At 35.2% G+C, this 13,371-nt stretch overlaps 1 protein-coding gene across 5 annotated transcripts in view; it reads left to right on the forward strand.

Moving 5' to 3' along the window:
* Nucleotides 1–2,258: 2,258 nt before the first annotated feature.
* The window catches only part of MEF2C (myocyte enhancer factor 2C), a 76,905-nt gene continuing 65,792 nt past the window's right edge, over nt 2,259–13,371 (forward strand). For all 5 annotated transcript variants that reach the window (XM_010154452.1, XM_010154459.1, XM_010154467.1 and 2 more), the window contains exon 1: nt 2,259–2,312. In XM_010154452.1, the coding sequence (XP_010152754.1) occupies nt 2,259–2,312 (54 nt within the window). The remainder of the gene's footprint in view (nt 2,313–13,371) is intronic.

Consider the following 13,371-nt stretch of genomic DNA (forward strand, 5'->3'; position numbering starts at 1 on the left):
GAACGAGAGCTTAGGCAGGCGTAGTGCTGTAAGCCGATAGTGCCACTGGCTTCAGCTGAATGGAAGGAAGGGAAATTGTTCCATATGCATTTGCTGTGGATTAGCGTATTGGCTTACCGTTACAGAGAAAGCCTGTTAGACTCCTTTGGGTCCTGCATGTTCATGGGAAACACCATTCTAACTTGCTCTTTGTATCGGAGGTAAGACTATAGGAAAAACAGGAAAGAAACCCAGTCTGAGGAAATTTAAAACTGTTTCTAAAAATAGACTTCGTTGGTTTGTCAACACTGAATATCAGATAAGACTGTCTCCTAACTTTGTTTGGGAAAAAGTTTTATAAAAACTTTTAATCAACCTACTTTATTTCAAAGTTTTGGACTCTTAATTTTTGTTGTATTTGTAGATCAAGCACCTTTGTGTCTTTTTAAGCACTGAGAATGTGAACTGTTTTCAAATAAGTAAAAAGCAGCAAAAATTTTTGCAGCCTTTACACTTTGTTATATTGGCACAATTAATTGTTCATGTTCTGCATTACGGTTATGAGTTAGGCGCATGTAAATAGGCCTAGAAAATAATATAAAAAGGCTTTCATGTACAGAAAGGTAATAAGTATTACACTTGGAAATTTGTTTTGCCCAGCAGATTAATTATGTCATAGTGGCTAGTTAGCTCAGGCTGACTGCTTATTTGTTAACATGTTTTTCTTAGAGTGATAAAACACTTGACCAGCTTAAAGTTTAATGTATGCAAAGAAAATCAAGAGAGAGTTGAAGATCAGAACGAGCAAGGTCTAGCTTTTCTACCTCAGTAGCTTTGAATCAGAGCCAAATAATGGATAAAATGGCCAGGACATCAGCTTAGTGTTACGTAACATATTGTGAGAATTTATCAGGTTGGCTGCAAGACTTCAGGCTTAAAATAAATAAGGAAACACCAGCCTCCCTTTTAAAATTACTAATTTTTTATTTTCAGGGCAATATATTTTAATACCCTATGGAACTAACATAAAATTTTTTTAAAATAATTTCAAAAGTGTCTTGCTCAGATTTTTTTTTTCTCTTCTGTATTTAAAAGAACTCTATGCTCTTATGTTCAAAATGTAAATATAAAAATACAGTAAATGAAGGTTAAAAGGGTGGAAAAATTGCATCTGTACTTTACTATGAGACCGAACATATTACTATATTTTCTTACATTCTCAAGTCTTTCATTGCTAAAAATGTTTTACATATGATAGAAATTAATTTTGTGATTTATGACCCTATGTGGAATGTGTACTGCGTTATGTTTTTTTATATATGGCATCTAACTGCCCGTAGTTTTGCAAAGAACCAGTATCATGAAGTTGAGGGGGCTATTATCAGTCCATTACTGAAACAGTGAAAATATTTTTCAAAACATTCTTGCACTGTCATCTAACCCTATTATTCTGTGCTATATAGCCTGGCTTTTGGTGCAAGAATTTTTATAAGGATATATGTATGTGTTTGCTAGTTCTAAATTGTTCATCAGAACGCTTTAGAATTTACATTGAAACGAAATGAGGGAAAATGCACTCCTGTTTGCTTCAAGTATCTTGAGTAATACTTGCACCGATCTATATTCTTAAAGCCTAAGGTTAAAAATTTTGGATTTAAAGTAGCTGACATCTCTCATATATCAAAGAACACTTCAATAAAGGTCCATCCTATTTGCATAATGAGGGACATTATCACCTCTGCTGTCAAAACACAAGATTGTTTTCCGTTCAGAAATGAATTAGCTGGCCTACTTAGCATACATAGGTACAGAAAGGTTCATTAACTCTCTGATTTAGGTAATTTTTCATATTAGAGCAGTGAGTGATATTTAAAACTAGAGATACCTAATTCCATTAAAGTTTTGACAGTGCGTATTTCAGTTGTTTTCTTGATTTCTTGATGTATTCACGGGTTTGTTCATAAAAAGAAGCCTTTGAATCAAATTATTATTTGTCTATGCATTATTTATTTTATAGATGCAGTAAGTATTTACTTGTACACTAAATTATAATTAGGATCCTTGTCAGCTCCGTATAATAACTTTCATCTCGTTATCAATTTTGTAATAACTCTGGATTTCCTTTCTGTGTTTAGCAGGAACGGATGCAGGGGACTGTGAACTGAGTAGTGCAAGTGCTGAAGAAGGAGGTTTGTTTTGAGGAAACGGGAAAGAGGAAGAAAAGAGAAGGGAAAAATACATAATTTTAAGGAAGAAGGAGAGGAAAAAAAACGGGGACTATGGGGAGAAAAAAGATTCAGATTACAAGGATTATGGATGAACGTAACAGACAGGTGAGTAGCAAAAATATTGTATTTAGACTTCACGTTATATTTCTAAGGTGACTTATTCTCGTGAGAGATTAAAAAGTTGAAAATTGTGTACATATATCTACATATATATATACACACATATACACATTTTATGGAAGACTATCGAAGAAACTTTTGGAAAGAACCAGAAAACTCACTCACACTTTTTTCCACTTTAGTAACATCAATACTTATGAATTTATTACTTGTGATCTTGATTCTACAAAGACTGATGTATATGCTTTACTTTGGGCCCTCTCCGCACTCGCTTTGACTTCACTGTGTAATATACACGGTTAAACACATCAGCAAGTTGTGACAGGATACACGCTTTTAGTACTGTATTTTGTGAACTGTTCTGAGTTGATTTGCAGGAGGATTTGCATGTAAATTTATAGATCAAAATTATTTGTTTCTACATGTTTGCAGTGGTTTTTTTCATTTTTACCTTCTTCATATAAAAATTACACTTCTTCACAAAAACCCTCACCTCTTCCTTTCTGAATTTTTCAAGGAATTTGAGTAGCCTAACATATTCTAAAATCCACATATGATAATATTGGCCTGTTATATTTCTGAAACAAAGTCTCCTTGACTGATGCCATAGCTAAATAGGTCCAGCACAACTGGTTAAATAATTATTACCACTGCTTTAGATAAAAAATCTGAGTAGCTGTCACATATTATCAACACTAACTCTGCTTGTTAAAATATGGTCATAAATTACAGAAACTGCTTTCCTGCTTTCAAAAAAATAGAATACAACAATTGGCATCTTAAAATAAAAGCAGTGAAAAGCTGCTGCTGTTTACATTTGATGTAAACGGTGGATGTTTGGAGATTCACAGGTGTGAGAAACTCTCCATAAAATTATTCAACACTATGATTAGTGTTCTTCATACATGTGGCTGCACTTTAGGAGTAAGCTTTAGTAGCTGTTTTTTAATAACTAGATACTGAATTGTTATTAATATACTAAGTCTATTCATTTGATCTATACATTTCTTCATGTATTCAGTTTGGTTTTTAAGAAGTTATGTTGTTTGTCTTCAAAGATTTTATAAAGCCATAAAAAACTCAGCTTAAGCATAACAACAAATTATAATCTTTAAATATTCTTTCCAAGAATTTTTAAATTTTGTGGTGTTAGTAGTCACTTGTGTTCTTCAGGGCAGAAAATCATGTATAAAGCAAAATTATATTTATGATGGATACATTTTGTGTTTTACCTAAATGTTGCCTATTGCTGAGGGCCAAGCCAAAAAGCAACAACTCTATCAATATAAAACCATCACCATATTTGTTTTAATTGTTTTATAGCTTGTAATTGAAATTGGATTTGAAAAACTGAACTGAATTTATCATTATACCTTAAGACACTAGTTGTTTGGAACTTTACCAGACTACCACGGTTTCTTTTTGAAATGAACCGGGATTGTTTTGTAAATGAGACTACAAAACTTTGCCATTAGTAACATTAGTTCATTCAATAGCTTCAGTGTCAAGTCGCTTGCTCAAATACAGGATTTACTGAGAACTTAATCCTCAGTTTTGTCGAGGAGGTATCTTTCAAGAGGCTAAATTTACTTTAAATAAACAAAGACAGCAAGTCTTTCAAGTCATTCACAGCAGAGTTTCAAGATTTCTAGCACAAGCTTTCAGAACTAATAATTATGAATAAAAGTAGAAAACTAACTCCAGTGTTACTGCAGAAAGTGTTTATCTTGGTAGCATTTGTAATACCCATCATATTGATTAGTCACTCTGAGGCTGAAGGTATCAATTTACATTACTTTACCTTCCCCATAGTATAATTGGCTTGATTCTGCTTCTTATTTCTACTAATATATTGAAACATAATTTGGAATGTGTTTCTGCTGGTTTATCCTCTTCACAATTAGTGCCCTGATTTGAAGCTCAGTGAAGCCAATCATAAGATTTCCATTGCTCCGTTTGGACTGTGGGATCAGGTTTTTTTGTTGTAACAATATGTATGTGATTAAATACAAATGGGTTTTCACTAATAGCTGATTGATCTTTTAACCCTTTATATGAGAAGTACTCTTTCACAAGCCTTACTATTTCTTAAAATATAATATATTCCATGAGCTATTTCTGCTTCAGTGAAGCTGCACCAGTTAATTTGTTTGCTAACTTACCTAATTCCAGTAATCTTAAAACAGTAAGTGGTTTATATTCCTCTATTATTTTTTAATTTGGTGACATGAGTATATTTGAATCCACAGAGAAGATTAAAAGGTTTTACCAAATAAAAGTTTAAAACTTTTTGATTAGTAAGATTAAGGTACCAGCTGAAGCATGATTCCACAAAGCTTATTTGTAGATCCATTTACCGTGATAGGGATGGAGAGTATTTTCTTTCCTTTCCTACTACCTCACCGAAAGATGTTTGCAAGAACAGCAGAAAATCTGTTGACTTGGAACTGCCTTATTGTTGCTTAAATTCAAACTCAGCATGGTTTCACAATACGAGGCGTGTTAGATGGGAATATAATATACATGGATAGTGCATCCTCATCTGTTTTCAAGCACATAAATCCTCTGGAGGACAGCACATGCAGGGGAAAACAGGTGGAACACTTATTGAACGAAGGAATATAGCAATAGTTTAATTCTTCTGCCCTCTCCCACTGCCAGAGTGAATCTGTTTGTACAACAGATTTTTTATAAAAGGGACTGAGTTTTTACAAGCCTCGTGGAAGGTGATTTCTGTCCTTGCTTTTCCACCCATTTGCCCAGTGTCCTGACTAACTATCTTCATTAACCATTGAATGGCGTGCTTGTTCTATCAGTATAACATCTGTTTTCTTCCACACTACTGTCTGCTATGGTAGGAGACTCCCCTACTGTTCAAAGTGCTTGTCTGAGTGGGAAGGACAAAAATAGTGCTGACCTCCCTTCAAGAGGATTTCTTCTGAGCAAGTCTAGTTGGTTGTGTACTTTAGTAACCATAGTGGTAATAAATGTAAGTTGAAACTGTCCAGAGTCAGATGTCTGGCTCCAAATCTCACAGAAATGTGCAATATAGAGTTATGATCTGCACTATTCCAAAAACTATTTGAAACTTTGACGTTTTGGGGCAAGTTAAAGGAGAACTACTGCAACCTAGACATTAGAGGCCCAGTCCTTTTACCCTGGGTTGCATAAGAGCTCTGTCATTGACTTCAGTGAATACAGAATTCAGGCTTTTAACTAGGAGGAGCCATTAATTTAATGTTGTTTCATGTGGGCTGCCAGTTGACTGTATTTTCCTGACCCTCATAGTTAACCATGTAGTGACAAAGGTGGCAAGGATGATTAAATCTTCTGTGAGTGACCACAAAGTCTTTTGTTTCAGAAAGTTTCAGAAAAGCCCATCTGAAAAATTCCCTTTCATTCTGCTTTTTAGCCACAGGGAGAAGAAGCATGAATAATTGCCAGGGTGAGAGGAAATGTGTTTTTATTTGTGTAGTTTAGATACCATCATGATATTAAGTGGAAATGAAAACTCTTAAGAGAATCCTGTTCCAAGCAGCCAATATGACCAGAGACTTTCTTTTTATTATTGCAACACTGGATAATATAGTCTTCATGAATGTGGAATGAATCTCTGGTAGCCATGCTCTAAGATCATAGTTGTGAACAGCCCATTCAAACAGACTGCCCACGTATTACTTGCACCACCAATAGAACCGATAGCCAAAAATGTTAGCACTGACATCCGATGTTGGAAGCTTCTGATTGCTACTAATTTTTTCTGCAGAAATTTCAGTCAGGCAGATGGGAGAAGGCTGCTGTGAAGAATTCTGGTTTTTTTCTAAAAAAAAAAAAGAGAAAGGTATTTGCAAAATCAGGGGTGAACTTTATTTTCATGTGGTTTCTTAATTGAAAGAAATAATTTAACTAGCTCTGTTATGGGCAATGCATGAAAAGAAAATTGCATTCACCCACCTCAGAACAGTCCTTGTATTTTTTCTATTTTGTTTTTTAATAAGTTTGAAATACTTTGTTAGTTTTCATGAGGCCTTTTGTGGTCTGCTGTAGGCTGGGATCATCAGAAACTCTCTTAGTAACAGCCCAGACAGGACTGCCCAGGCTTAAAATAAATAAGTGTAATGACATAAATTATATTGTATTACTGGTATACAAGGTCACTTACAAAATATCTCATTAAATCCATGGTCTGTGAGCTAAATCCAGAGGTACACTGACCCAGGAAAAAGGGCATATTGACCCAATGACATTCTGGTATCAGGTCTGGAACATCCTCTTGCTTTTAATCCACTGGTTTCTGTAGTTAGTATTAAGAAATAGCGTGTCTTATATGGCAATCCAATTTTTTTTTTATCACTCTGGCCATCTTGCTCATTAGTTCTGAGGTTTTTTTCCTGCTTGTGAAGCATGCTGTTGTCAGATTCACAGTTAAAACTGAGTTGAACTTAGCTAATGATTCTGTATACTGTATAAAACATCTCTTTCAATTTGTAATCAGCTGCTGGGAGCTTAAGTGTTATTAAATACCACAGGAAGTGTACACTTCAGTGTTAAGGTGCTTAAATAGTCAGACACCCTTTTTAAAGTATCATGTCTGTGTAATTCTATGGGATACAACAGTAACAAATGCTATTTAACTTTTGTGTGCATAGCCTTTTTATCATTCTTTGATTCTAGCAAATCTGTAAAGCTATAAACCAAGACTTACTGCAGTTATCAGCTCAATAAAGAACAAATTAAACTAGATAAGTACAGTGAGGTTATGGGGCAGGGGAAGAATATCCTGGAGGGAAATGACCGTTTGCAGGAAGACCTAGATTTGTTCTACTGACTTCGATACCTAACGCTGCTCGTTTCAATACTAATTTCAGCCTTGTGTATCTATTTTTATCTGTGTTTCAGCTCTATTTAAAAGGAAAGAGTAAGAGACTATTGGCTGAATCCGAACTCCCCTGTAGAAAGAGAGAAGAATCTTGCATATTAGTACATGAGCGCAAGTTAGATAGAAAACTTTTTTTCCACCAATTTCCTGATATTTTCATTCTTCCCTCATGGGGTATCTTCATTTTACCCAAGATCTGAGATTCCCTAATTTTTTCCCCCCAGGGAAATGTTTTCATATGAAAACATAACTGCTTAACTATGCAACTAAGCATCATTCTGTTCAATGAACCTTTGTCTTAAACATCACATGATTTTCTTTTACATATTTGAAATACTTCTCTTGCTTGCACTAAGGCATATACTTGGAGTATAGCATTACAGTTCAGCCTTGTTCTGTTCTTTGCAGAGGTAAAGTTAGTTTTGTCTAAGCAAAGAACACACCCCAAGTTTTCATGATCCCTAAATTGTAGTGATCTGTACAAATCTGGCAGTGCTTTTCATGTTATGCCGGACTACCTGAGAAGTAAAGTTTTAAGAGAGTTGCTAGATTGAACTATGAATTTCCAGAATGTATTATATTTAAGGTTAAGTGTGCTTGTATTACAAATGTATGTTCTGAGCATAATTTAGAGAGAATTAGCATAAAGTAAATATTTAGGTCAAATTACTTCTAATTTGAAGTGTGAGCAAGAAGCCTAAGTGAAGAGAGTACAGTAGTGAATGAGGCATCTGCCAACACAGCAGAGCTGAAAACCAGTGCAGACACAGGCACAGCCTTGCTGTCTTGCAAGGAATGGTTTGGAAAGCCCTGGGGGAGAAAGAGCTGGAGGTGGGAAGCAGAACTGAAGCCATTGTGGAGAGGAAGAAGTTACACTCTTCCTGTTATGACAGGAAATACAGACAAATGTGCTTCCTGACCATTTGCTCAGCAGGGAATGAAATATTCGTTGACCTTTACCTTATGAACATTTTAGCAGCACAGAACTAGTAAACATGTTTTTTACCCTAAACTCTATTTGTGCCTGCCAGAACTGGTGATAGCATACTGAAAAAAAGAAATCAGTTTTCTTTTATATTGTATTAGCTACTGTGTTTTAGATAGAGATTATGGTATTTCCCCTAAAATAAATACGTATCCATACATCTTTCTATAAAGGACTTAATCTTATCTCTCTGATTCAACAAAAGGAAATAAAGTATCAGAGATGAACCATTCTTAGTCTTGCATCCCTGTCTGGTTTTAGATGTTCATTTGTAAATTAAAGTGGGAAGCATATTGATGCTGCCTAACCTACTAATTTCTGGATTGCTATATCATTTGTTAATTAACACATTTTCCAATTATACCTCCTCTCTTTACTAACAAAGAAAAAATTCGTATGAGAGATCCACCATCATGTGTTGGCTTTGGGCAGACTGAATATCACTATTTTAAGTATTAGGTCTGCTATTTATGGACTAATATACTAAAAATGGAGTGTAGCATACAAGTACAAAACCTTCTTTTTTATATGGATTAATCATGAAGATTTTATTTGTTATAGCTTTAATTTTAGGGCATCCTGCTTAGAATTCCTCTTTATCTGGACTATTCAGCAAGCCGTAGCTCAACATGCTTGAGGCTTTCTGGGACAATAGCTCTTTTACTAGCATAAATCACTGCTGTCTCATCCCTGTAAATTATGCTGGAGGGTTATAAGAACATGGAAGCAGGCTGCTGAAGGTCCTTCGCTGCTCTTTAAAGGGTCTTTCATTTAATATGGCATGCCCAGCTATTGCATAAAGGAAGGCTTGTCTGGAGCAAATCCTGTACTGGTGCTGCTTCCCAGTCCCACTGAGGGTAAAGATTGTTGCAGCCAAGGCCTCTTCGTATGACAAACAGATCTAAACAAAAATCACATATGAGGAAGGGGAAGAGAGAATATGGCAAGAGCTGTGGCATCTCCAGTAGCTGTTTGGGAGTTCAGCATACGATAGGATTAGGTGCCTGGCAGTGATGTTTAAGTCAAGAGCCCCTTGGTTTACACATGGCCAACCTGACTTTATTATGCTTGGTAGATTGCTCATGCAGTATCTCCTCTTTGTCGCATACATCATCTACCATGCTTGCTCTAGTCCCTGTGTCAGAAATTTAGACATTCCAGATGAAATAAGGACAAAGAGAACAGTAATTATTCCTGACCAGCAGTGTCTCTATCAGATACTTCTGTGCATTATTGGTCCCTGTTTTTCACTAGTCACTCATACGTGTTTAATGGCAGGAAATGTATATGGGAAGGTTTATATGCAAATTCCTTGTTTCTCAATGTCAGCAACTATATATCTTTATAATCAGGATAGGAAGAAGTAAAGGGAACACTGGTATTGTACCACTGGCTGGACTGAATTGCTTGAAAGATCACAGGACTGCTACTTCAAACACATAAAATGTTAGCACGTGCGCTGTGACTGTTAGCGACAAATAAGGAGTGCTGTTATGGCTCAGCCTCTTGGAGTGTGTGAAATTTTAGAAGAAGTACTAGAAGAATCTGAATTAAAACCAAAAGTAACATAAAATAAAATAACCCCAAACAAACTCCCACCAGAAAATACAGACTGAAACAAAGACTACATTGTGACAAAGATAAATAATGAATCCTGAATGCTGCATGCATTCAGTGGGAGAATTTATGGCTGCTTCTGTTCCTCCACTGATGTATTGACATCTCTAAGAAGCATATAATTGTTGTTACAAATTTAGCTGAAGACTAGTGTCTGTGACCACTATTACCATTTACACACACACATGTAAATTTAAATTACAGCACATGAAAGAATTTATACTTGCAACTAAGCAACATTACTTTCTAGTTTATGTAGCTGAAATGAGTTTTACCTACTAGCGATTAAACTTGAAAGTCTGCTCTGGACTAAATTACCCTCTAAATGGAGCATATGACAGTGTGTGATATGCACACTTGAATTCCGGCTGTCTACAGCCCCACTTACAGACGTTGCAATGACTAGTCCATGAAGCATCTCTCAGAAGACTCTTGCAGCTTTATGCATGAAGAGCTGTTTGAGAGGTGTTTCCATGGTGTTGAAGAAGAGGCAGAGTTGAAGTGGTAAAAACGTCCTTTTAACAATCCTCTTTTGTCAATGCCTTTCCTTCAGCACATGTACTGGGTGTCTCTTGTCACAATTTCATCTGAAATGCATAAAAAGCTCGCCTTGATTTATATCAAGTTGGAAGCTGGCTACTTCACTATCAGGCATTTTTTTTTGTGTGTTCCCAGTGCTTGAAAGCAGCATCTGATATGCTCACAGCCGATAAAGTCATCATCATTTACACTTCTTCATGCACCAAAATGCTGCAGGTTTTAGTAACCTATCTTCTCATTACCACCATTCGTGTTCTGAGGGCAGTTTGGCTCTTAAGGTTTTAAAAATAACTTTTAAATACGCAAAATAACCATAATTCTAAGACAAATAGTAATGGACTGGTGGATTTTCAGTTAATATGAAGGGATGGAATTAGGTTATTATATTGGTATGATTCAGAGGTAAATACGGTACTCTTTGCACACTGCGCTTTTTGCAATACATATAAAACTATGCATAAAAGTGCCGCCTAATAGTGTTTAAAAACTGTGTTGGTGTTTCAAACCTTGTTTAGTATATACACATGCTTAAAAAGGTATTAAAGACAGTTAATAAGACTGGCCTCTTATCTGTTCCACTTCCTATTCTCAATCTTTCCTGAAGTTACTGGCCTTTCACTACACATTTGAAAATACAAGTTCACCCCTACTATAAACTGTTGTAAAAGCATGATAAATTTACATATACGTGTGTAATATATATGTAAAGATAAGACACATTTAATGCCATATTTAATAGAAAATAATTATTCCAGATCACCATAGAAACAGTCGTAGATACAGGTTTTTTTAATGCGTTTATCAACAGTTGCAGAAAGCATTTTCTAATCAATTTAGAAAATGTTAGAAAGATCAAGGAAAAAAAAATCAAATTTAGAGCAATTAAGATTATATTTTAAAGAGAGAAAAAAAAAGATCTAGCTGATTTGTTCTTCTTTTTCTTCTTTTTTTTTTTTTTCACTTTCCACAAAAAGGAACTCTAACCAGTTATCATTCTGGTGATAGGTATTATGAAATAAGTATATGCTATGCAGCACAGCTCTGTGGTTATGCTAAATGTTCAGGAGCACCTAACAGTAAACACAAACAGTGGCTTTAAAGATATTTTTGTACTGGAGTCTACTTTGATGGTAAGAAGCTGTAACATGCTAAATTCTGAGGTTTCTGTGCAACAGAAACCGTACTGTACAGAGACACTCCACCCACAGCACTGTGGTCAAAAAGTTGATTGAAAGGCATTTTAGATGCAGAAAAATATATCAAGTTAGTACATTTCATTTTCTGTATGTTTAGCTTTTTTCTAAAACATGCTTATATATATATATGTTTCAACAAGTGCATTGCAATTTTCTGTAATCAGAGAAAACATTAAAGGAGTATTTGAAAGATTAAGGGCTTTTTTGGAATTTGAAAGTTTTGTTATCTATCTCATTATTCATTCTAAATATCAAAAGCCATTGAGACAGACAAATTTAGAAATAACTTACTATCAATTATGCATTCTTAAGACCAGTGCTGTGGAAAGTGTGTTTTTAAAATGCTTGAATAATTATATTTAATGGCAATCCATCTTTTCTTAACACTGTGTTGACAGAGGCTAAAGAGATTGAAATAACAATAAGAGGAATAACGTTCAGTATACATTTGGGAGAATAAATGTTCATAGGGTTGGCACAGAGCCTCATCTTTCTGAGATGGACTAGCAAATAGGGATTAGCAATACTTAAAGGTCACGTTTTTCCACGGCCTGACATGCTGGGATTTTAAGGTAGTCTGGGGTCGCAGTTAGCATTAACTTGCATTAGGAGAGTGACAAGATAAAACAGCAGCCATATGAACCATGGACAGACAAATCTTCTCCTCCCAGCACTGAAATGCAGAGGTGCTACTGCTGATGGGTGTTAAGCAATGGTAGCAACAAGCGCGGGATTAGGCGGACCTATAAACTTGGATGCATGCCTGGCCTTGACATTTGAAACACCTTGACTACATGTTACATTTGATTAATAATAGACTTGGCAAAACTGTATTTTCATTTTAAAAATTCATGTCACTGAAAATTATTAGAGAAAAAATAGACGTAAAAAGAAATCACAGTCATTGTGTACACTTAATGGAAATTGCTTGTATGAAGAAACAGAAGGAGAAAAAATCAACGATACAATTAACTTAAACAGCTCATGGTAGTTTCTTATTCTGAGTCACATGTCTTACTGGAACTTGTAAGCTAGTGCAGAAAAGAAGAGAAGAAGAAAAGTATTTGATGTGCAGGTCTTTTGTTGTCAAAAGAGTCCCTGTGGAAAGTTACGGTTTTGTATAGAGTAACAGTATTTTTCATACTGCCTAGGTTTTGCATGATGTCTGGGCATTAGCTCACCTGCTGAGAACTCATAAGCACATCCCTGTGTTTTTCCTGTATGATATGACCCGAAGTCCTTTATACTAAAAAATGCCATTTTGTATTTCTAAGCATCTAATCTGAAATGAAATACAGTATGCTACATCTGTGTTTAGAAAAGACCTTGTTTCAAAGCTGGTATTTTTTGCAGGCCAGCTATTGTTTGTTCTTCATTCGTGCTTTATGTTGCTCCTTTCTCACATGCATGTTTGAACTTTTGAGTGTGTTTATATGAACAATATATTTGTTGCACACAATTTAAATTCTGTATGAAAGAATTTCTTCCACTAAAAATCTAGCAGAAGTTTGGGGGCATGGAGTCAAAGTCAATCACAATCAAAAATAAAAATTGCCTCCACGTGTTCAAACTATCTCTGGCTGCAAATCTAAAGTATAGTTTTAAAATATTGATGGGAAAGAGGTACGCAGAATAAAAAATATATTAATTTAAAAGTTACAAAGAAAGATGCAGTATCAACTCTTCATAGTGCTACTTCATGAAAATGCCCTATGTTTTTTTTTGTTACCTCGGGTGTTGTGCAGTGAACAGTAGCTATGTATTTCCTCACTCACGTAACACAGACTCATACTTCTGTTCTGAAACTATATTTATATTTATGCATTT

Source organism: Eurypyga helias, unplaced genomic scaffold (genome assembly GCF_000690775.1).
Source record: "Eurypyga helias isolate BGI_N326 unplaced genomic scaffold, ASM69077v1 scaffold27890, whole genome shotgun sequence".
NCBI classification, from domain to species: Eukaryota; Metazoa; Chordata; class Aves; order Eurypygiformes; family Eurypygidae; genus Eurypyga; species Eurypyga helias.